The 25,105-nt window shown below is 34.4% G+C and overlaps 2 protein-coding genes across 3 annotated transcripts in view; one reads left to right on the top strand and one right to left on the bottom strand.

Moving 5' to 3' along the window:
• LOC148947045 (protein-L-isoaspartate O-methyltransferase domain-containing protein 1-like) overlaps positions 1–5,991 on the top strand; it is a 57,124-nt gene extending 51,133 nt beyond the window's left edge. For both annotated transcript variants that reach the window (XM_089096829.1, XM_089096830.1), the window contains exon 8: positions 1,301–5,991. In XM_089096829.1, coding sequence (XP_088952955.1) covers positions 1,301–1,623 — 323 coding nt within the window. In that variant the 3' untranslated portion in view covers positions 1,624–5,991. The remainder of the gene's footprint in view (positions 1–1,300) is intronic.
• Positions 5,992–5,993: 2 nt separating this feature from the next.
• On the bottom strand, positions 5,994–24,095 carry LOC148947044 (2-iminobutanoate/2-iminopropanoate deaminase-like). Its single transcript, XM_089096832.1, has 5 exons — positions 23,976–24,095; positions 17,670–17,827; positions 12,509–12,577; positions 7,711–7,766; positions 5,994–6,137 (listed from the first exon to the last, which is right to left on the bottom strand). Exons 1-5 carry the CDS (start codon positions 24,035–24,037, stop codon positions 6,066–6,068), a joined length of 417 nt encoding a protein of 138 aa, XP_088952958.1. The 5' UTR covers positions 24,038–24,095; the 3' UTR covers positions 5,994–6,065.
• Positions 24,096–25,105: the final 1,010 nt, after the last annotated feature.

Below are 25,105 nucleotides of genomic sequence, written 5' to 3'. Positions count from 1 at the left end.
CAAATAGCCATGTGAAATTAAATCTATGCAATATGTTAACTTTGGTAGCCTATATATCATAGCCTACGACTAAATGCTTTGGGAGAAATTAACAATATTTTCTTACTTTTTTCTATTGTTTTTTCTACTGTGAATATAGTAGTAGTGCCATAGTTTTTATACTAAATATAGTAGCATAGTTTTTTTATAGACTGCTGCATAATCACAGTTTTGCTGAATGGGCTAAATATAGCCTATAGCCCTACAGACCTATATGTAAGTTTGGTAGTTTTGAGGGGTTGCCCTTATTCTTCGTTTATTCTCAATCAATAGTTGACTCATGATACCCAATAAAGCAAAAAAAAAAAAAATGATAAATGGCCTAGGACTGGGCTAAGTTATGCCCTTAAGTTATGCCTACTTTTGGCAGAGGACAGCCAAATTGTCTCAACAACAATTGAATGCGGAAAAATGGGCAAATTGCGTCCTGGTAGCTGCCCGTTCAAGGTATTAATATGTAAAAATGTTCTATTTCAAAATATCAATTAACTGAGCAAATCTTGTTGTAAAAATAGTCAAAAATTTGAGCGATTTTGCGCTGCCATTTTTATCGAGTGGTTTAGTCCTGTGGTGAGTTGCTAATAAGAGGGCTCATTTCTTTCTTTAAAGCATTATTATTTTTGCTGTTTTCGTACGTTAACTATGTTAGTATGTCAGTCTGCGTCATGTCGTAATTTCACGCGGCGCTTGTACTGAGAGGTATACCTAACCCTGCTTTTTACAAATGTTTGTTTGGAATAGAAAACTTATGTCAGTTTTAATGACATTAGGTATCTCCAATTCATTCATTCTAAAGATATTTTTCTCCTACAGTTGCCGTTTCGTCAAGTCAACAAGACCAAAACGTACGTCTCAACAGATGTTTAAAACCTAGTGATTAAAGCGTGTAAAGGGGCAGTAGCACATGGTCATTCTACGCATCAGATGCTACAAATCTTGTGGTTAATGCAGGATTTTTTCGTGGCAGCTATTCTCCAATTGTTTTTCCTGTAGACCATAATGGTGTCAACACGAAAGTGCAGTTTTTTCCCGCCATTTTGATGTTCTATTTCACTATAGGATAGGGACATTTTTGGGAGCTCCAAACGCAACAGAAAAGGCAAATAATATAGGGAATGGAACATTGTGGAAATGTCAAGGTTTCCGAGTAGATGGGTTGGAAGGTCTTCCTCCCAATTTCTGCGTTTGTATCTGTTTCTAAATAACATTAAATGTTGTCCATTTTGTTGCAAAACATTAATTATTGTATTTCTTTTTTCAGAGGGCTTTGAAAACATGCCTATTGCTTCAGATTCTGGAGATAATGTTCCTGTTCCCAATGGCAATAATGGTCGATCTAAATTTGATAGCGGTGTTGGTGACCTGTCAGACGAGGGTAGTAGCGCTGGAAATGGCACCAAAAGTGGGCATCAAGCCCCGCCTACTGAAAAGAAGGAGGAGGGGGAGGCACCAGTAAAACCAGTGGGCTTTTGCTCTGAGTTGAGTGAAGAGAAGTATAGTAAAATGATGAAGTCAAAGATTTCTGAGTTACCTTTACCACCTGGGCTAAAGTCATATTTGAATTATTATAGGTCTTTAGAATAGGCTACCGCGCTCTTTCTTTAATTTTTTCGTTTAATTACGTTATGAAGAATCATATTTTAACCCCGTAAAATTTTTAGGGAAACAAGATGTTTTGGAAATTGACCTTGTTCTAGTTCAGAATTGCCATACAAATTTATTCTTATGGTCAATATTATCACCTTTTACGTAATTTCAATTACACGCTCATGATACTGATGATTGATATTGTATATATAGTATGATTATATTTAAAGTAAAAAGTTTCTTTTACGGAAAATCAATTTTGCCCCCATTTATCTACATTGAATGCTTTTTGTTTTTTTAATGCGATTGTTGATGATGGCCAGATAATGCAACAAATGTGAATTGACAAATATGGCATTACTGAACTGAAATAAGGTCAAATCAGAGAGCATATACTGTAGAGATTCGTCATAGGAAGCAAGACATTATTTCATTCTGATGTAGTACAAAAAATAAATAAAGGATTCAATAATTTGTGCACTCTATGAAGTTCAAGGAACTGCATAGCTGTTTTTTAAACATTAGAAGTGATCTTTGGAACCTATATTGTGTCTTTTATTTACCTGTATGCAGGTGAAGGGCTCATTCCTAATGTTAGCCCAAATATTCCAGACCGAACCCCCCGTCCCAGTTGAAGACAGGACCCATGTGCAGCTACGGGCTCCAACCTTAATAATTATAAAAATGGCAGCATCTGAATTGTGTTCGCTCGTTCTCATTCGTGATATTCTTGTTTTGTACTGGGGAAAAGCTATAAAAGTACATTACGGAGGTTGTTTGCGGAATTGCCCACCCTGTATTGATCAAGAATGAAACATTCTAAGTCGTCATACTTCTGCATAATCATTTTTATAGTTTAAAAATAATTCAGTCTGAATTTTGGTATCCGAACTTAGGAAACATGTTTAAACATAAATGAATTGTTTTCCCAAAGTTTGCCTGACGTTAGGATATTCCAAGGGTATAGAAAACTAGTTCATCAATAATTTAAATTTCTAGGAAAGATTTTTTTAGCCCTTCACTAAAAACTTTTTTTTCTTTTAATGCCTCTAGAAAATAATGAGTGGCTCTTCACATTATTATTTTTCTTGTTATAATATACTGATAAAGGATACTAAAGTTGAAAAGTCGATCACTTTCTTTTTGTTTTGTTCTATTTTTTCAGTAGTTGTACTTTTCTATCTGTCTATTATGGAATACGTTATTTTAATAATTGTTGTTCTGTGGCTAAACTGTCCTCCTGGCAGAACGATGTTTCTGGAAATGTTGTCTTCCCCCCCCCCCCCCCAGGGAAGGCTCAGTATCTTATAGAATTAATTTTGATCTGTAATATATGCTGCCATGCCCAAAATGGGAAAGCGTATCCAAGAGCTCCCCGCGAAAAATATATCGGGGGAGGGGGGCCCAGTCGACAATTTTTGTGCCATAAAAGCGTCATTTTTTATGAAGGTTAAATAAAATAGCGCTTGTATTTTCTCATGTGTTACAGGGGCTTAAATTATCCTTGTCTCTGCTTCCTGGCCGTCCTCGAACATTCTTTGCATTCTAAACATGGTAAAGTCTAGAATCGGGGCTATTGAGAAGGAAACGTCAAGAAAACAATTCTTACTTTGTAACATGCAGAATAATTGAGTTAATATATTTTGAAGGTGTCTCCACTATATTTTACCTCCAACCTCTTAATGTGCAAATATATAGCCGAAATTATATGTTTCCCATGTGTTTTTCGTTTCTTGATTTCATAAGCCTTAATTCAACTTACGGATACTTTGGTTGAAACAAGAGTGACGCATGGTGAAATGCCTGGGAAATATATAATTTTGGCTATATATTTCACATTAGGGGTGGGGGTAAAGTATAGTGGAAGCGTCTTCGAAATCTGTTAACTATAATTCTTCTGCGTATTATGAAGTAAGAATTGTTTTCTTAACATGTTTCCTTCTCAGTAGCCCCGATTCTAGGCTTGTACCATAAACATTTCCCAGAAAAGGCAATGTAAGGCTGTCTCACGGGAATGGTTTCCTGTGGGAGGTGGTGGGATTTAAGTGAAAAAAGATTCTTAAATTTGTACTATACAGCTGAATAATTTAATAACTCGACGCACTGAAACAAATTTATCCCAATACTGGCCTGTCTACCTTGCTTAAATAAAATAAATAAATAAAATAGAATATCTTTCTCAATTTCCAAGTCATTTTCGGAAAAATCTTTGATCCCACCATTTAAATTTGATGTGCCCCAGGGTCGTACTTAGTTAAAATTAGTGAGTAATATTATCGATAAGTGATCGGTTTGTTATTTATATTATTCTTTCGATGTTATTAGTCCTGTTTCTGTTCTCCTATTTCCTCTCACATCTATATTCTTGCCATTTTGTTCGTTGTGTTTGTGTGGTTGAAAAAAAAGAGAGAAAAGAAAACAGGAAATATCCATTCGTCAATTTAAACATAAAAAATATGAATTGAAATACGAGTAATTCTGAATGTTGAAATTTATTTTCTTTTTCTCGTCTGAGTACGGCAGCGGAAGGAGGACAAAAGGGACTGTAAAAACGTCTCAATTCTTCGGAGAGGAGCGAGGCCTAACTTCTGAAGGAATAAAAGCGCGCCAATTGTGACATTTTTTACAGTTCAATACCTTCAGACTAGGGGTTTCCAGGCTTATTCTATGTCCGTAACATTTAAAGCTTTAACCACCCCCTTTAGAATATATTACGAGATCCTTTGGAATTCTACGCAATACCAGATATTTGTCCAAATCGTTTCTAGAATCACATTAATAAATTCGTCCTAGTATCCCCAAGAATTAATAAAGCTTGTGCATCTCCCGAGATTATTTCTTGATGTTATATGGGAACCTTGTTCGTTGTTGGTCTGAATCCCGAAGATGGTATATTTTTTTAGACCTCAATTTGGCCTAGAGTGGCGCATGGGTAATTCGTGTTACCTATAGAAAGTTTCAAGAGAAGATACTAAACGAATTATTTTCAGAAAATGATTATTGCCATCTAGCGAGTCTCAGTTTACAATTCCACAGGCCTGTATTTTTTTTTTTTTTTTTTTTCGACTGAGCACTACTATAGGACTTGTGGTTCTAGTGTTCTAGGTTTTTGTTACCATTGTAATAACGTCGCTAAGTTTCAAAAGAGTTTCAATAGATATTTGTTCTATCATGTAGTGGTTGAATCGTTGATGAATTCCATTACCGTACAAACAAATACCTTGGCGAGATGAGAAATGCATAAGTAAACAGTTCTATGCTTAATCTGGTGTCACATATTTATTATTCATATATCCGATTTTCTTCTAAGCATTCGATTTAAATTACTTAATTTTCTATCTCCCTTACTGTCATCGAATATTCTTGACAATGCGTTTGGTTTGCTTAAAATTTACGCCGATTCACAACTAACACTGACCAATTCGTTCGAGTTAAAATGTTGGTCCGAGTTAACTTGATCGAGTAACTTTCATTATTCCGAGGATTAAGTCCTATCCACGCTTACAGGGGCGAATCTCCAGCCTTGTTTATTGGGGGCAAGAGGGTTCCATATCCGGATAGTCAAGGGGCATGTGCTATATAATAATTTTTCTCCAAATTATTGGAGGGCAGGCCCCCCCCCCCCAAACGACGTCCCTGCGCACTTATGACTGAACTTAGTCAGTGCTGACCCAGTACAATATTTTTCACATAATAATGATTAGCGAATCAGCAAAATTGCAGTAAATTATAAAATTGGCTGGTTGTATAATCCAAACGAACAATCCCCAGTGTAAACTAATGTCGAGTTTTGGATTGGGGGATCTTGGTGTTCGTAAAATATATTTACAAGTAAGCGCTTATTCAAAATTAGAGTGGAAACCGACCTTCAAGTAATACAAGAGCCACGTTTACTCAGCATCGGAACGTTTTTTTTCCGGTTTCCTCTGTTCTTTGATTGCAAGATTGGTTCAGAATCGGATGAGTCTCACAAGATTACCTCTTTATGTTAAATAAGATTTACTTCTTTTTTTCTATGTGATAAAGCCTTTAACTCAAGGAAAAATAATTTATTCATCTCGGATGTTATTTTGAAGAAAAATTGTTAACACTGGAAAAAACTTCAGGCCTGTCTAATTTCTTTATTCCATAATTCAGGTACATGCAATAAAATTGCAGTTTGGGAGAAATGCTCAATTTCTCACCCCACCCCCCTCTCCCCTTCTTGCGCGCTGTCATCAAACATTTTGTCTTGATTATAGCTCATGATTGTGCATTATAATAGCTGAGGATATGATTTTGTTTCCTTTGTATTTGTTGTTCTGGCTGTGTGAATTTCCTACCCTAAAGATTTGCGTATGTTAAATGTTGATCCCGTTGCGACAATATACGAATTGATTCATTTTATGCATATATATTCTAAATAAAAGTTTGTACTATTATATTGGCATATTTTTATCTTAAAGGCTGGCAGGTTTTTCGTCGATGATGTTTCCAATGACCGCCACTGCTTCAATTTCCACTAATCCACCCTAGAAATAAAAAATTATTATAGCTATTCTAGCACACAAAAACTAAGGTTTGTATGCAGTTTTTTCTTTCTTTATGACGTTAGATTCATTGGAATATTATTGAAAATAGGAATTTCTACAATCAAGTTAATTCAAAATCAGTAGTCTATTACTTTGTAACCCACACAACACTAATTATAAGTAATTGTGAACACTAAAAAATATATATATATATATATATATATATATATATATATATATATATATATATATATATATATATATATATCAAACAAACCGTTTTTTTCTATATATTATAAAAAATATATATAAACAAGAGAAAAATATAGGATAAACGAAAATATCGCACAATGCGGTGGTGAGCAAGATACGTGTGCCAAATCTGAACTGGGGAATTTTCGGTGTCATGTCCAACCTTTAAATTATAACCATCGTATTCTTCGCAAGGAACTAGTTTTGTCCGAGGTAAAAGAGAGGAAATTTACCGAATTCAAAATAATTGATCCGGTTACCATTTAAGTTTAATGCCTGAAGAATAAAAAGCAGAAAGTCATGTAAAGTTTGGCTAGAGAACGTCTGTTATAACCCGCTCGGTTCGCACAATCTTTGCGTAACCAATATGGATTTGTATTTTCATGTCCAGTCGGAAAAATTCAGATTTCATCATTCGATGTTACCACATACCTCGGATTGTTATTAAAGCGACTACATTTTTTAAATCAGAAATTGGCCTTATGAAAAGTGACTAGTCTAAATTGCTCAATCAAGTCTCTAAAAGTGTGGCTGATTTTCGTGGCTTATCTTGCATTGTAGAATTTTATTAGAAGATTTATTTTTACATTCCCTCTGATTTGAACTTTTAAGTGCATCCTGATAATCCAATTGGATGATCTTGTTAGGTAGTAAGATTCCAATTCTAGAATCTGAATCAAAATTCAAAATTGGGAATCAAATGCCCAACTACACAATCTGGTCGATGATGAGCAAGCGCTTTAATTTAGTGGCATAAGACAGTTTTACTGCACTCACGTACCGTAAAAACAGACTGCAGGACCATATCGTCACCGCCACGCTTAAAGAACGCACCAGACATTTTATACGACAGAGATCATTGACAAAAACCGCTTGCTAAATTAATATCAGACGGAGGATAGACAATAATGTAAATCAGGAAGATCAAGTTGCAGTTGGACACACAGTGTCCTGTTGATCGTCTGTTTGAGAACAACTTAACAAACAGCTTTTGGCAAAATACACGGATTCCAATAAACTAGTTTTCTTACTGACAAATTTCAATTATTATACGGTAGATTGAGACTATTTCGCTAAAAGAAAAAAAGGAGAGAAAAAACGGGCAGGTTATATGCAAATTAGGGTAAATTGTAAAGCAATCGAAGTTTATCCCAAGAATTTATGAACGTAGTCTTTTCTCGTCAACCCTCAAACATAAACCGTTTGAATCACCCACTTTCTCATCACCTCAATTTATTTTTGTGAAGTTGTATATACCCAAATCTCAAATTCCTTAGATTGCCCTCGAACCATTGTAAGAAATTAATAATGTCTAACTTACCCTTGGTAAGGCAGCAACTTGATAGGCGGCTCTTGCAGGAAAATTTTCAGTAAAAACTAGAAAATAAAACAAAGATACCTTCAGTCGGCCTTCTTTTAATACTTGCACAGTCGAAGTGCCATGTTTCAAAATAATAAATCACCTCATTTCAAGACATGAAACATCCATCATAAAAAGGAGCAAGTAAAACAGGAAAACAAAAAAGAAAAAATTATGTGTAAATAAGAAATCCAACTGTCTCAATAGTAAAATTTTGTAGGTTAGTTCCGATTCTGAGACGTGGCCACAATGTTTTACCAATGAAAATACATTTCTAGGCTCTAGGGGTAGGTAAATAAATATATCTAAAGATGGGAGGTAAATATGTCGCCTTCCAACTGAATCTACCCATCAAATCTTTCTTTAATCTTTGTTGTTATAGTGTTCACTTTATATTTTTGATAATGTATTTCCAGTCATGCTTCGCGAGCAGTTTTTATAGCGGGACCAGAAGGCCAACATTAGCTTCTACGGCATCGTTCTCTTTCCATTACAAATTCGGATCAGCTTTACAGGCAAGCTCTTTACTAAGCAGCTTTACAGGCAATCTCTTTACTAAGCAGCTTTTTGCTGACCGCAAGGATTAACGTCTCATATATGACTTTGCCAGATATAGCGCATAAATGGCCCTGATACTACGAAATCTAAGAGTAAGACATGAATAATTCCTCCTACTTTACGCCTACCCTAGTAACTCATGAAACCTCTCTTATATTGCCCGTACCCCTCCCTTCATAACCTCGGTAGGAACCACTCCAAAATGCAATTCTGACAGCGCCATTCTAAGCAATTAAATTTAAAGAACACAAGTTTTTCCACGATTAAAAAATTAAAGAATTTTAAACTAAAACGATCAGAAATTAACATATAAGAAAAGAAGATCAGAATTACTATGAATAAGGAAATAAAACCCAAAAATAACAGAAATTATCTCAAGTACGGGTTGCGTTGCCAGCCCGTATATTCTCCAAAAAAGTTACCATGTCCTTTGCGCTTTGTTATTGTCACGAGCTCGAAATCTTTTGACAAAAATCGTGGTAGAAATTGGAAGAATTAGAGAAACAGGCATACTGCATGTGGCTTAAAGACGCCCAAATTGCAATTGCAGCCATTTATAATTAAGAACTCCAACACCCTTATTAACGACTTTGGTGAAAATTATTCTAAAACTGTGCTACTAAAACTAAACTGGCTATTAGAACACACCCATATCGATAAAACTTTCTGAAATTTTAACCGGGATTTCGATTTAAAAAAAAAATATTTTTGAAAAAAGAAAAGCTTCAATTCATATTCTTTTATCAGTAAAGCACAAATGGATCTACCCTAAAGGGGGAGGGATGCAAAGCAACACTCAATTGTGGTAGAAGCAAGATCAAGAATCCTTGCATGAAAAACTTGGACGGAAATTGCAAAGCATTTCTGAAGAATTTTAGGTACATGCTGTTTTGTTTTAGAAGGCTCGTATTATAATTTCAGTCTCGTGCTTGATCACCAAAACTTTTAAATACAAGACTTTAAGGGTTATTATCTGAACAAAAGATTACCTTGTGCGGACAATCTTTCTTAATAAGTAAAATTCAATTCTAGCTAAGCTGGTCGTCGTCTCAATAAGTTAATATACAAAACTTCTTTAAACACTAAGGGTAAGTTATCTAATCTTATTCACTAATACTTCGTACAACGACACACAATATCGAGGAATAATCTTATTTATCAGCACACATACTAGAGTTTGAAGTGAACACTTTAGGTGAATATATTTTACTTGAGGGCAAGAATAACTTAGTTAAAGAGTAAAATCTGGCGTTTACTGCTATTTATTGGCTAAAATCTCTCAAATAACCAAATAACTAGGACTAAATGTCATATAAGTCAAACAAAATTAAATTGTGGAAATCATGCGCAATTTTCTAAACATACACAAGCTCCGAAAGCCTTGGATAGAAACTGAGGTCGAAATTGTATAGAACTCGTGAAAAGGGTGTATTGTTTCATTTTGAGATACTTATAATGTAACTGTAGCCTCATCTTTGCAATTAGTGATTTCAAAACCCTTAAACACCGGCCTCGCGGTAGTCCATAGAATGATTCTCGATTCTTTCCTCCTCTGCAAAAAACAAATGAACTCAAGAAGCCTTTTTCTAACTATAAAATGGGAAAGAAGCAGTACAAAATCTTAGACTAAAGAACATGGCTTAGGAAATGCAGTAGCATATGCTTAGTTATAGTAGGCTACTCATGCTATTAACAACATCTATCAAACAGTTCGTGGTAACGAACTGTAAGTAAGGCGCGACCCGGCTCGATAGTAACGGATACTAAAAAAATCGAATTTCGATACCAATAGATAGATCAAAAGCACCGGTTTTTTATGCTGATTTCAAATATATAAGTTTGATCAAGTTTAGTCTTACCCATCAAAAGTTACGAGCCTGAGAAAATCTGCCTTATTTTCTAAAAAGGGGGAAACACCCCCTAAAAAGATAGAATCTAAATGAAAATCACACCATCAGATTCAGCTTATCAGTAAACCCTACAGTAGAGGTTTCAAGCTCCTATCTGAAAAATGTGAAATTTTATGTTTTTTGCCAGGTGAAAAATCGCAGATGCGTGTTTATTTGTTTTTGTTTTTCCCCAGGGGTGATCGTATCGATCCAGTGGTCCTAGAATATCGCGAGAGGGCTCACTTGAACAGAAATTAAAAGTTCTATTGCCTTTTTCAAGTGACCAAAAAAATTGGAGGGCAACTAGCCCCCCTCCCATGCTCATTGTTTCCCAAAGTCACCTGATCAAAATTTTAAGATAGCCATTTTGTTTAGCATAGTCGAAAATCTAATAACTATGCCTTTGAGGATTACTTAATACCCCACAGTCCTTGGGAAAGGGCTGGAAGTTATGAAGTTTGCCCATTATTTACATCAGTATTGGTTATTGGGAAGTATAGCCTACAGACGTTTTCAGGAGGAATTTTTTCTGGTGGGAGGGGTCGGGGGTACGTCTGAGGATCTTTAAATGGAGGATTTTTCATGGGGGAATGGACATTTCTATGAAGGGGGCGCCGGATTTCCCAGCATTATATAAAAAACGATCAGAAATTAAATACAAAAAAATTAGTTCTTCAATTGAAAGTAAGGAGCCACATTAAAACTTAAAACGAACAAAAATTATTACGTATATGAGGGGTTCGCCCTTAGTCAATACGTCGCTCTTTAAGCTATAGTTTCTTTGGTACTTTCAAAAGAGCTATCTATTCTAATTAAACTGCTTTGTGATGCAGGAGTCATTCTTAAAGAACTGGAACACAATTCGAACTTTAGCGTGAAGAGCAAGGTATTAACTAGGGGGCGAACCCCCTCATATACGTAATAATTTCTGATCGTTTTAAGTTTTAATGTTGCTCCTTACTTTCAGTTGAAAAAACTTGTTTTTTATTTAATTTTTATATTATTAGACAGTTTGCTAAAAGAAGTTGTCCATTACAAAATACCAGCTGTTGTAATTAAGATTTACTTGACGTATATGACTGACGACTATAGAGCCAGGATTCGAGTAGTTTCATTCAACCACCCCTCCCTTATTTGTAAATTTAGAGCGTGGTCTCATCTTTCTCTTCATTTGTCGTTTTTTAGTAAAGGAAAAAAGTCTTTGGTCATTGTTTGCGAAAAACTTGAATTGTGTCATCAATATTCATTTCAAGTAAGAAATCCTGATTGATCTTTAATAATTAGAGACATCTTCTACCTTAAAGCACGAAGAACACAACACATGAATTCTATGTCTTTAAATTCGAAGTGGAAACTTACACAAACGCGTCTTGAAAAATTAGGAAAGACCAAGAATTCAATTTTAATGAAAAAACCTTCAACGCAGGTAAAAATTTTCGAAACTCGCGGGTGCCAAGTAACCTAACCTGAAAACAAAGAATGTGTGTGAAAGACCAGCCGAAAATGAGCAAAAAGATATGTCATAATGTAGATCTAGAAAGCTTAAATATTCCTGATTTCTGCAGCAAAAGACAGACACTGCCATTAATAGGAAATAAATTGACTAAAACCAGCAAAAAAACAGTAACTTGATAAAAACGATGCAAGAATACAGCCCTAACGTCCTGTTTCAAAATAGGAATTGAAAATAAATGTGTATATCCCTGAACATCTAAAAATATAAGCTATGTATTGACAACTCAAGACAACTCAACTTGTGTATTGACAACTCAAGATTAAACACTTCAAATAATTAGTTAATTGGCTTACCTGCAAAAGAATATTTTTAGAAAGGTCAATTAGGCTATCATATTCTGTTGTATTTATCTCTTCAATTGACATATTAAAAGAATCCTACTCTTCTTCGAGTTACAAAAACATCACTTTTCTTACATATTCCCACTATCCTATGTTGTTCAATAGCAAACGGATGTATCGACCTGCTGATTATGGAAATACTTACCTATATTTGGGCTGTACAGTTGCTTGATTCCGCTTTTTGTGCAAACAGAAAAGGTGTCCGCTTGTCGGTCTTCACAACTCAGTTTGGCAATAAAAGAGAGTATTGTACACGAAAATAAACATCTTGTTATTTGAGAACAATCAAAATAAATATCATCAAAAATTCCCGTTTTCAGGAATGAATAGATCTAAGATGGAATCAAAGGGTAAATAATGTTTTCATTTTGATGGCCTTGGTACTTTAACGCACCCCCTCCCTCTAACAGATACTTAAGGAGCCTTTGCGAGAAATTCAAAACTGTAGTACTTACACGTTCTGTACACATCGTTGACTCTCCCAAAATCTTTCATGTCTGCAAGAAGTACAGTAGTCTTCACAACTAAAAGAAAATGTGAGTTATATATACTGACGTTGAAACACGAGAAGGAAAACAAACGAAAAGAGAAATTTTAAAGACGGAAGACCGAAAATACACTAAAGTCAGCAAATGTAAAGAAGAATTAATTGAATTAGTAAGAAAAAAGATTTTAGACGGACTAGATTTTACTTGGCTAAATCTCCATTCACAAGCGCAATAAAACGAATGTTCTAAAGAGAATATACCGAAAGAGTGAACGTTTTCAAGCTAAAAGAAAACTTCAGATCCAAACTGCCATTTCTCTGCAATCTGGCAATCGTTGACCTTTAAAGGGATTACCAATAGCAAGTGTACTTATAACGGAGTTTAACTATTGAAAGGTTTGGAACAAAATGCCTGTCTTAAAATTTTCATCGGATGTCTGTGGGAAAGGGCTGCTCACCCTCTGGTATCTTTTGACTCTTAAAAAGGAAGCTAGAACTTTCAATCGAATATACACCCTCCAAAATTTATACAACCACCCCTTCTATACAAAGTGGTTTTGGGGAAAAAATCATGGCTTTATGATTATGGATCTTTATTATAGACAGCGCCTTAGCGTTGTTCTGTGATATAGGTACAATAGAACTTACACAGTTCAGGGAAAATTTAAAATAAAAAATTAAAAACGCAACAAACCAAAATTCTTGTTTCTCTGTTCATATTATTGAGGACCCTTTTAAACAAAGGGCAAAAGATCATTCGTTGAGCTATCAATTATAATGGCAATGACATTTCCAAGTTTCGAACAGTGTTGAAGAGAAGGGGCATCTTAAAAGAGCAAGGCGACCGGGGGCAGGTTGCCCTCCGATGACTCTTCAACATATCCTGAAAGTTCAAACCTAACAAACTTAACCGTCCCTTAGGTGTTACTCATACGCCTATTTGACAGCCATCATGCGCAATGTATGTTTTGACTATGTTCGACTTTCCTCTCAAATTTTCCTTAAAGTTTCACCTTAATACCCAAACACTTTTGGAGACCCTTGATCAAATTTTTCCCCTTTTCCCAGTAAAAAAACCTTATGTAAGCAATATGTAAATAATGGGTAACTTAAATGACTTGCAGCGCTTGTCTGTGAGATTGCAGGGGTTATGTCTACTACGGAGCTATAGTTACTTAATTTTTGGACAGGTTTGAACAAAATGCCGGTCTCAAAATTTTGATCGGATGTCTTTGGGGAGAAAAGGGCGTGAGAGGGGGCTTCTTACCCTCTGATCACTTTTGAATCTTAAAAAGGGCACTAGAACTTTCAGTTTCCAATCGAATGAGCCCCCACCGAAGTTTATACAACCACCCCTTCCATATGAAGTAGCTTTGGGGGGGGGGGGTCATGCATTGAAACTTTAGGGCTCTTTACTATAAACAGCGCTAGAGCGTTTTTTCTGTGATATAGGTACAATAAAACTTGCACAGTTCAAGGAAAGTTTAAGAGAAAAAGTAAATAATTAAAAACATGGCAGATAAAAATTGTCATTGGTTTGAAAAAGCTCGGTTTCTTCCACTACGCAACCACAAGGTAGTAAATTAATATTATTTTAAAGAACGGTGTCAACTCGAAGATTTATAATTTGCTACCTTTCATCACTTCATGTTGTCCTGCTGATTCAAACCTTTACTTATGGACATGGATACTAAACTACGACAATGTTGTCATCAAAATATTTTAAATCTAATCCTTTTTGGTTCTTGTCTATTATTAAGAACACACACAAGAAGCGAAGTTGAAATATACCAAAATATGATTAAAATATAACACTTTATTAACAAAATTATGGGAACTACAGCAAAAAATTAAGGAAGGCAGGCCCCACAGAAAGCATTATATTAAATACTTAACCTAACCAAAATACCAACTCTATATATTAAATATGCAATTAAAATATACCCACAGCGTACTTTTTCCACTAAGCCGAAGCTAATTGTCGCCAAATACAGATAGCTAAACCGTTTTTGTCAGATCTTACAGATGAAAATTCTCGAGTGTGTTCTGAATAATGGACAATTACCGTTTGCTGTGTAATTTGTTATTGGAATTGTAATTAAATTGATATTAGAGAACATACGCAGGAAAAATTTTAGAAATCGAACTTAAAGAGACTTAACAGAAATGTAATCTTATTCAAAGGAAACTTAGAATGAACGGAAATTACTACAAACAGAAGTTTTGCTACTACGTAGCACCCCCTTCCCCCTCTCTTTCCACCCGTAGCATTTCTAAAGGCTTTTGCGTTATTTGTGGTGTATTCTTTGGCTACCTAACCTGAATATAGGTGGCAAACTAAGCCGAAACTTTACAAGATTTATTTTCATTTTTCTAGGGTAAGGGAAAAACTAGTAGGGTATGCAGGCTCTAAGCCCCGGGTCTCCCCAAATGTTAAGATACAACAACTGATCAATAAATTCCTTTATCTTTTATTTGATTTTGCACTTTAAAAGTTCCCTTTCCTCTTGAATAACTTCCTCTATTGGTGGGATTTCACTATTTACCAAATAACATTTTGAAATCCTCTTTCCGTTTTTTTTTGTATTGGAAAATACGCCAAAAACATACACAAATAGGAAAGCCTTCCTATTTAACAAATAGGTTTACACCATTCTTTAAGAAAAAAGTCAGAGACCCAACAGGTCTTGCATACTTGCCTAATGATATGCCAAGATGTATTATTGCCAAGGCCGTATCCAGAATTTTCGTTCGGGGGGGGGGGGTGGATATTTATTCACGGAGGTTACAAAAACTTTAAAAACATGTTAAAAATTTGTTTGTATGCATTTTTATTACTTTTTATGAGTCTGACAAAAATTTCAGGGATGGGGGGTTCAAACTCGGTAACCCCCCTGGATACTGCTTTGATTATTGCTATTAATTACTAATTACTGAAAACTGGTTAAATGTTTTATTTCATCACTCTCCTCCTCCTGTCTACGTGTCTAATCTTCACAAGAAGCATTATTGCTATCAACTAGTTAAATCATCTGTTCTAGTTAGGTGATTATCAGGTAAATACACAGGAGAGGCCTTTGGTCCCGTAGACGCCCACCACCTGCGTACAGGCCTCAAAGTATACAAACATCCTAACAGTTTTCTCCAGGTTGCCTATATTTTATACTTACTGTGATACTACCCAAAATGGCTTCGTTAAGTTAATGCAATCAGCGGCATCAACGGAGAAAAGGGGACATGAACAGAGCCCTTCAAAGGGGGGGACAAGGTCACCTGCCCCGCGCACCACAAATGGGGGGCTCCGCGGCTGGGGTGTTGCCCAAATTGATCAAACTTTTCACTTTTAATCAGTTTGTTTGCTTATATTTGAGTCGGGAGGGGACGCTGTAATTAATTCATCCCTTCAACCGCCAACCCTAGGAACGGCTCTGGGCATGAGCCCCTTAAATTCTGAAAACCACTTTTTAGTGTATTTTCATTAAAAAAATGGAATAAACGACCGATTTGCCCCGGCTAGATATTGAAAAATATATTTCTCCCTCCCCTCCCTCTAAATTTATGTGAACTGACGCCACTAAATGAAATAAATGACATCGAAGAAAAAAAAAACAAAAAATTAGGTGAAGATATAGACAAGGTTTAGGGGGATCGAGAACCACCAAACGAAAGAGCCTTGAAATGAGTAAAAAAGTGAGAACATTTTGTTGCGACTGAGAAGGTTACCTTTTTCCAAATCTGTTTAGACTGAAGCTGACTCTTAACAAAATCAATGCAAATAAAACTCATCTTTAACTGTTTCAAAGCTAAATTTTGCGGAGTTATTGGTCCAAGGTTTGCTCACTTTGATTTTGATTCTTTTATGTACCTCATCCTTGCTGCTGATGTGGGGCATTATAATTCTGTTAGTTGTTTTGGTGTCTTTAAATGTATTTTACTTTAAAATCCCTTTCAATATTTTGAATTGTTGATCTGGTCATGTGTCCAAGACTAAGTTGCTCGACTGCTCGTAAATTCTTGTTTGACTGATTAATTTTATATTCTCATGATATTTTCCCCTCCATACAATGAATGTTACGTCATTAGATATTTGCTTGTCTAAGTATTTGGTTATTTGATCACGTGAAATAAATTCTAAAATTTCTTAACGGCTGACCAAATACCAAGCCAGTCGGGTTCTGCAACCTTCAACGTTGCTTTTTCTGCAAGATAGCAGATTTGCAGAATCTGCCAAATGGAGACTGGCTTTAACAGGACTAAATAACCCACTCTTTTTTCTTATTTAATTGGGGGAGAAGTGTGCCCGAAGCATCAAAAAGGAGCTATTGTGCCCAAAATGCCCAACTCTCAGTGAATATTTAGATAAATATAGAAGGAGCTTGGGGGAGAGGGTAGAAATTAATCTATGATTTACCTTTATTCCCAGGAATATTCTCAAATTAAGCCTGTAATATGTTTCTTAACAAGATTTAAATAGAAATGCTTCTAATTTTCTTAATTGTATAATCTTTCCTTGAAGAAATAGCTAATGGCATTAGCTAAAACCATGGCGTAAGCTAATTCTCAATTTTAGCTAACTCCCAATGTAAATGAGCTGTAACCAAAGACCAGGAGCTACAGATATGTAGCAAATTGTAATATACAGCCCTGTTTGACATGCATGTGTATTTGCTTCGTCAGTGCTATAGCGTTGGCTATTATCAATACTACTGCCTTGACTTTTACCTTGATCACAAATACTTGCCATGGGTTTGAAGGGTTAATGAGGTGGAAGGGGGACCATTGTAAAAACTAAACATAATTATGCCCTAACAACAGTACTCAAACCAAGCAAACAGAAGCAAAAGTGCTAAGATTAGTATTCAGTACGCATATATTTGAAGTTTCATTTGACCTTCCTTGGAAACTGCTTTTGGCTATTTATTTCCCAATTCCATAGCCAAACAAATGGTACCCAAAAGCCAGAACAAATGGTGAAATGTCTCCTTCCCCCACTGAAGACCAAAAATATAAATTAATTTGCAGTCTTTCCCTGAATATTTTTCTGAACGCGTGTCCAAAATCCTGCAAAAAAGTCTATGGGTACCCTTGCCCATGGTAATTCACTTGTGTTATGCTTAATAAGCACATACCATTCTTGTAAGAAGCACCAGCTGCTTCAAGGATGTGTCCCATGTTTTCTAATGCTTTCTTCGCCTGTGCTGCAACACCTTCAACTAAGTTACCAGATCCAGTGTCCATTCCAAGCTGTCCAGAAACGTACAGTGTTTGGTTCACAAGTACTGCTTGGCTAAAATAAACAGAAAAAAAGGTATTTAAGGTAAGAATGCATCAGAAGGTAAGACTGCAATTACTATAAAAACACTTACTATGTTACTATAAACTGTACTTACTATGTTAAGGTATGACTGTACTGCACTATAAAAGCCTGATTCTAGCATATTGGAAGTCATACGCAGGGTTGACTACTGATATCGCACCAATCTACTCATATGACTAAATTAGTAAATAATGGTCAAATTTACGGTTAAACATAAAATAAACAATATTAGTTTCATGATATTTTTCGACAAAAAACAAGTTAATATCAAAAGTAATATGGGGAAACAATTCGTAAAACAGAACTATTAATATCTTAGAGGATATTTTTGTTGATATCTTCTTGCACAAAACATCAAATTACATAGGACTACTGGCTGTATCTTAAAGCAGTCATTAAAGAAGACCATTCTTAAGGGGGAGGATGGGGAGCTCGATCCCACTAAGAATGTGGTCTTTAAAGTATCAATAAACACAAAAAAAAATTTAAAAAGCATAAAAAATTTGTTTATATCCATTTTTGTTACGTTTTTACGAGTCAGACAAACATTCACCCTTAACCCCACCCTGGGTACGGCCATGCCCGGGAGAGAAAAACTATTCTATTCTAAAACCGACTCTATCAAAATTCAGAAATATATTCGGTTAAATTTAAATACCATTCTAATCGTGTTTACAGAGATATTTAATTATTTTTCGAGTAGTGTCCCTTTATTGTTTTTATTGGTCTATGTCAGTTCAATCACTTGTTGTTGTTTTTCATTTTGTGTTGAATTTTTTATTTTTAGGCTCCCAGTCCCCTTCTATTATTAAAGATGATGGCAATAGGCTACTAACAAAAACTATATCAAATATCAAAGAACGTTTAAGTGAGGCCCATTACAAATTAATTTCGTAAAACAAAATCAACTCAAAACTTTAAAGCAAGATGATGAAATTTCAATTGAGACCTGCGAAATAGGAAAACTTTAACAGGAAAAACACGATTCTTTTAGGAAAACTAGAATAGGAAAACTTCAATAAGAAAAACACGATTCTTTTAGAACTGTATACAGCTTGTATCCGTATCCTTGTATTGTGTACTGCATCCTTATCAGAAATACTATCCTTATCAGAACTCAAAACGAGCAAAAATTAACACAAGTAGGGCTGATAACACTATGCCTTCTCAAGACCAGAACACAATTTGCGCTTTACTGAAAACAAAATACGCTTGAAACATTTTCACCTTTCTTACTTTAATAAATGAAATATTTTTTAAAACCCAAAGGAAGAAATGTCAGTATATGTCAATTAAACTGAGAATCCACGGCCATTTGTATGTTTTTTTTTTCAGTAAAGTGCAAATTGTGTTCTGGTCCTAAGAAGGCATGGGGCAGATCAGCCCTACTCGTTTTGATTTTTTCTCGTTTTGAGTTTAACTTAATTATTCATTCTAAATTCGTTCCCTTTTTGGTTTCGTTTATTTATTGATAGTGATTTGTGGTAGTTTTACGCTTGGAAGATTATTTGACTTTATTTTTCCCCATTCTTGGCTTACTGGAGCTCTTTACTTTTCTTGAAACACTTGTCTCGTGGAAAAAGTTTTTTAAATTAATCATATAAGGGCAAGGCTCATACAAGCCATTTTCTCTCTCCTGTTGAAACTCAAAATTATAAGAAACCTTAATTTTATAATAACGTTAAATCTTTCTTTGTGAAAAACCTTATTTCCGGCCTTTGTCATCAAAATAATTTTTTATAGGTTTGTCCTTGCACTTTATACAAATTAAATGGAGGGTCACGCCTGAGCTTTTATGAGGTTCTTCTTTTTCTAACAATAAATTTTTTTCTTCTTTTTCCTAGTCTGATTAAAAGATGATGCTAATTCAAAATACTCACAATAAGAAAACGCAATATTTGTTTATTTATTGTTTTTAATGTTAATATATAACTCCTGCATTTGTTTATTTCTACTTGAAGATAATCCACTGTGTAGATGTTCAGTAAAGTCCAATTTAGTAGTCCAATTTAGTTCATTTTGTTACTATATAAGAAAATCTTTATCACTGTAAAAAAAAATACTTTATTAAAATGTCATGTAGCCTAAGATTCTAGCTGTTTTGAATGTCTAATTTTTATTGCACTTTTGCAGTGACTTGTTAATAGCATATGCAGGTAGAATACATTATTTTAGAAATCCCTGTACATTTTTATCCTTAGTGGTAACTTCTGAGACATAGGTAAAATTGTCTCTAAGCCTTCAAAATATGAATTAGATTTTTTCTACTTGGCAATGAAAATAGCTGACAATAAGGGTTTTACGGGTAAGAAACTGCTTTTCAGTACTACTTGCAAGCAGCACCTTCTTTCCAGTTTATTCAAACTTACCATATGAATAGCAAACCATCATCAGTGAACTATCTACCAGCAACCTCCATAAAACTCCTGAAAATCTAACACACTGCTAAAAACAACTTAGCAGCCTGGTGGTAGGTACCATGCAGAATTTAAGAGAAAAAAACCGGTATAATTTAAAATAAAACAGAAAAAAATAAACAAAATTTAAGTAATAAAAACCCAAATATTTCGATTCGACGTCCGGGAAAATAATAACAAAATCGTATACCAAAATAGAATAATACAAAGATCAATCTGTTTCAAGTATCATTTAAGTGCATGTAACAAGCCTAGTCCCACAAAAAAGTTAAATTTGCTAAATTTAATCCATGTGTTGAAAGATAAAAGTTTTCAAAGATCTCAAATTGTAAAAGAAACTAAGATTTGAGTTTCATTTATTTGTTTGTCTTGTTTTTGTTTTCTTGTGCATTTTTTTTTGTCTTTTTTTATATGTTGAGTTTAATTTAATTAACTTTAACTTTTTTTTTCACCTTGATCAAGGCTTCCGGACGTGGAGTCGAAAAATTTCGATTTTTATAATTTTAAGTTTGTTGTTGTTGTTATTTTCCCATAGTTTTATTAAAATTATACTCATTTTTTCTCTCTTAAATTTTGTAAATGGAAAAGCAGTGTGGTCTAAGAAATTATTTATGTGTAGCCTATGGGTAGCAAAAGACCAATTCAATTTTATTATTCCTAAATTTAGCAAAAAACATACTAGTATAATTACGCAACAAAAGTTTTCAGAAAATTGTAAAATAAATAAAATAATACCAAATCGTTGTTTCAAGTATCATTTTCAAGTATAATATTTTTGACTTATGAACGGTTTTGCCATTCTGATATTGTTTTTTTGGCATTTTTTGCCAGTTTTTTAGTTGTTTGCTTTGTTTATTTTTTTTTTGGTTTTATGATTCCGAAACGCGAATTCGGCCCCTGGGAGCTTGTGATAAACATTTTTTGACATAAATATCTTATCTTATCTCCTACAAGTAACGAGACTAATCACACAAAAAAGTTGAATTTACAAAATTTAAACCATGTGTTTAAAGATAAACGTTTTCAGAAATCTGAAATTGTAAAATCAATTACGATTTGAGCTTTCTTTGTTTATTTGTTTTGTGTGTGTGTTTATTTGTTTTGTTTTTACTTTATATTTTCGCGTTTAATTTGATTTAATTTTAACTTTTTTTTCACGTTGATGAAGGCTCTCGGACGTGGAGTCGAGGTATTCGGATTTTTATTATTTAAAGTTTGTTATTTTCTTTTGTTTTTTTTTTCTACTGTTTTATTTAAATTATATCCGTTTTTCTCTCTTAAATTCGGAAAATAGAAAAGCAATATGGTCTAAGAAATTATTTAGGTAGCATGCATAACAGATAATGCTGGTATAATGGTAGCCTATTGCTAACAGGTACGTTACCTTATTGTGAGTATGGGATATACTTAAGAGTTTTGAAAATTTTCAACACTCCTTAGGTAAAAAATGAATATAGACAATTCAAATTATTTAAATATCAAGCTTTTCTGTATTTTTCAGAACATTTTTTTGGCTTTACAATAATTTAGCCCTAGGCTAAATAAAGTTTTTTTTTCCAATGCTATGATAAGCCAGCCAGATAATATAAACCCACAAATCAGCAGACTTTTGTATTTAGTCTAGAGCTATATCAACCTCCGTCACAGAGGAAGCAGACTGGGACGCAATTACAGATTATCATTATATTAGGAAAGAGCATTAAAAAGAGGGGAGGGGCGAATTAAGATGTATCTAATTTTTTCATCTGGTGTTTATTCTATACCATAAATTTACCAGAGAATCAAGAAAAAAAGAGCAGTTTAATCATTCCTCTTTTTTAGGTTAAAAATTGAGGCCTATGAGGTATAAATAAATGAGCAAAAAGGGCAGCAGCTTGTAGGAGATAAGTTGGCCTTCAGACCTGTATTTGCCAGTACTTATGTTAATTTATTTTTTTGTTATATTGCATTATGGCCAGGGTGATGCTTTTATTCATTTTTTCTTTTCTTTATACTCTCTGATTTTGGAGGTTAATAAAGAGTTTGAATTAGATTTGAGCAAGGGTGGTTTCATGTTGTTGTTATGTATTGTAAGCTAATTTAACCCAAAAAAGTACCTAACCTAACAGAGAATGACTTGTCAGCTAATAATAAAACCCTGGCTATAATTAAAGAAACAAGTTGACATTCTCATTGACCTTAGGAAAACCAGTGAATAGATCCACTTAGTTAGCATGAGACCACTTTAATTATAAAAACTTCTGTAATTAGTTACTCAACACTTTTGTGAACATAGTAGTAGGCCCCCCCCCTCCTCCTTCCCAATCAATACTGTTGGGTTCAGTCCCTGTCAGATCAAATTTAAGGATACACCCCTGCCCAAATTTTTTCTTTGATTAATTTGAGGCCCATTTTCTAGCCACCCCACATCCAATGTAGACTTGGACATGGGCTGTGCAGATTATTGTTCTAGGCAATGGGTTCATTGCACATTTGGGTGCTGTGTTTAAAATTTAACACCCAGCTGAAAAAAAAAATTTGACATGTTCTAATTTTGAAAAAACTATTTTAAACATGCTTGGAAGCTGTGGGATAAACATCCCTTCAAGTTTTGAATACAAAGAACTTGAAGCAATTTTTGCCAAACCTGCTTAAAACAAACTTCTAACCTGGTGCCTGAAGGCAGGACTAAAAGCAATTCGATTCACACTTAACTTTTTATTGGCACCAATTTCAGTAAATCAGTGGGCAAACAATAGCAGTGCAAAAACAGTACCTTTTGCACAAGATTTTCAAAACTAATTATCAAATACACTATTAGGTGAATGATTGATCTCAGCTTAGTTCTTTTGATTTTCCTGCTGAAGAGAAAGAAATGACGGAGGATTGAAATAGCTGAATTATTATTTTCCTTAGTCTTAAAAGTTAAATGTTATTTTGAAAACAAGTTAGCAGGAATTTTTAATAAAAGCTAGTAACTCCTCAAAATGATATCAGCCTTGCTCTGACATCATTTTCAAGGGTTTTCAGGCTCTTTTTGATGATCACAATAAAACTTGATGCCATTTATTGAATTGCTTTTCATCCTTGAATTGCTGCCACTTTCTTTGTAATTTGGTGCTGAAAAAAAGCTACATGTGTCCAACACTGACCACTTTCGTGACTATTTGCTCTATGTAGGAGAAAAAGTGTTATTCCTAGGGGAGGGGCAATCGGGGCATCCCTAGCTGTCATGGCTTGGAGGCGCCACGGCTGGGGAATTTCCCACTTTAATCCAGCTTTTTTGCTCATTTTTGAGTCAGGAGGGGGGGGGGAGCAGGAATTGATTTTTCCCGGGCACCACCGAACTTATGAATGGCTCTGAGCAGCCTTATCTATTTTCCATTTAGAACACAGAACTTCAGATACTATAGCTAGTCTAATGTAGCTCCCCTGACAAATATAAAATGGCTCTGCCTCTCAATGACTAAATTTATCGATATACCTCTATTAACTCTATCTCCATTTAATAATTTTTTTTTCTTTTGATATTGCCATTCATTGATCAGGGTATAAACTTGATTAAAAGGCTCTTCAAAAGACGACCATTTTCAAGACTGTTTGCCCCACGGAGCAGAGACATCTATTTTGGAACTAGAAAACATTAATTCAGATTATATAGCTACTTAAGTACGAAAATTGTTAACTTTTAATAAAACACCCTTAATAAACCAATTTCATACCTGTAAGGTCCGATTGCTGCTGGTGCCAAGTTGCTGTGTACAATTTTTCTTACTACAGACATTTTTCTCAAAAATACAAGTATTATTTCAGGAAAAACTAATAGTTAGATAGATGGCGCTAAGTAATGAAGAAAAAACACTTATGAAAGCTATGAATAAAAACTAAGAAAAATTATACTTATAAAATTAAATATTAACAGACTGCTTTTCGTTAAGGCTTAAAAAATAACATTTTTATTTCCTATGGAAATACCAACTTCGATACGTCCATTTTTTTTTATTTATAGGATGATAGAATTCGGCATATAATGTTTAATCTCAATATAAAAACAATAAATATGATGTAAAGATTCTTTTAATCAATTAAAAATTTTACAAAGCAGCCATACACATTTAAAAAAATCCACTTAGTATTGATTCTGTTCGAAAACAATGCGTGATTTTTGGGTCAGTGCTTCCACGTTTATCTATTTATCATGAGATCTTTGGATTTTTCTGAGCGTCTCACGATGTTAAGTACATTTCTTGAACTAATAACAAATTTCAGTGATTCCAGTTATTACCGATTCCAATTATATTTTGGTATATCTTATACAGCCTGTATGACTGATTCTCTGAATACAGTTTCTTTTTCGAGGCAGACGGACAAATTCTCCTGATCTATCCTTCCTGTGTCATACAGTGTTTCATAGAATTTGCACCAGTCTATAGCAACTTATTTTAGACTTTCAAATTACAGCTTAGAAAAACTTTACTTTAGTTAACTTTATTTAAATGCATAGGGACATAATGAACCAGCACGTGATAGCACTGCGAGACAAATTATAAAGCTTAGTGATACTTCTGAAATTATTGAGCTACAGGCCGCTGATCATGCTGAAAAAAAGCTATGAAAGTAGTAGTTTCACTTCGGTACGCAACTATTGGCTTAGAAGTAGAAACAAATTACACAGGCTTGTGTTCTGGGAATAACACTTTGGTTGTGTTTTCTTTTTTACTTTGTTCCCTAGTCTGGCAAATTTTGTTTACCTAAACTTTGTTGTTTTTTTATGGAAAATATGTTGCTCAGGACACATTAATGAATATTAAAATTTCTCATGCCAATTTGGTCCTTTTCGGGCCAAAATAAT

Source organism: Artemia sp. Qi Xiang Cuo, chromosome 11 (assembly GCF_049724085.1).
Source record: "Artemia sp. Qi Xiang Cuo chromosome 11, ASM4972408v1, whole genome shotgun sequence".
Taxonomy (NCBI): Eukaryota; Metazoa; Arthropoda; class Branchiopoda; order Anostraca; family Artemiidae; genus Artemia; species Artemia sp. Qi Xiang Cuo.
The sequence above is the reverse complement of the archived record's forward strand: the minus strand, read 5'-3'. Positions and strand labels throughout refer to the sequence as shown.

What these genes read in the sequence shown, in the direction of transcription:
- LOC148947044 (XM_089096832.1), bottom strand. Translation starts at nt 24,037, where the DNA reads ATGTCTGTAGTAAGAAAAATTGTACACAGCAACTTGGCACCAGCAGCA. An exon ending in CAACGATGTGTACAGAACGT is followed by an intron (nt 7,767 to 12,508) that starts GTAAGTACTACA and finishes TTTATTTTCTAG; the next exon opens with TTTTTACTGAAAATTTTCCT. An exon ending in AAGTTGCTGCCTTACCAAGG is followed by an intron (nt 6,138 to 7,710) that starts GTAAGTTAGACA and finishes TTTTATTTCTAG; the next exon opens with GGTGGATTAGTGGAAATTGA.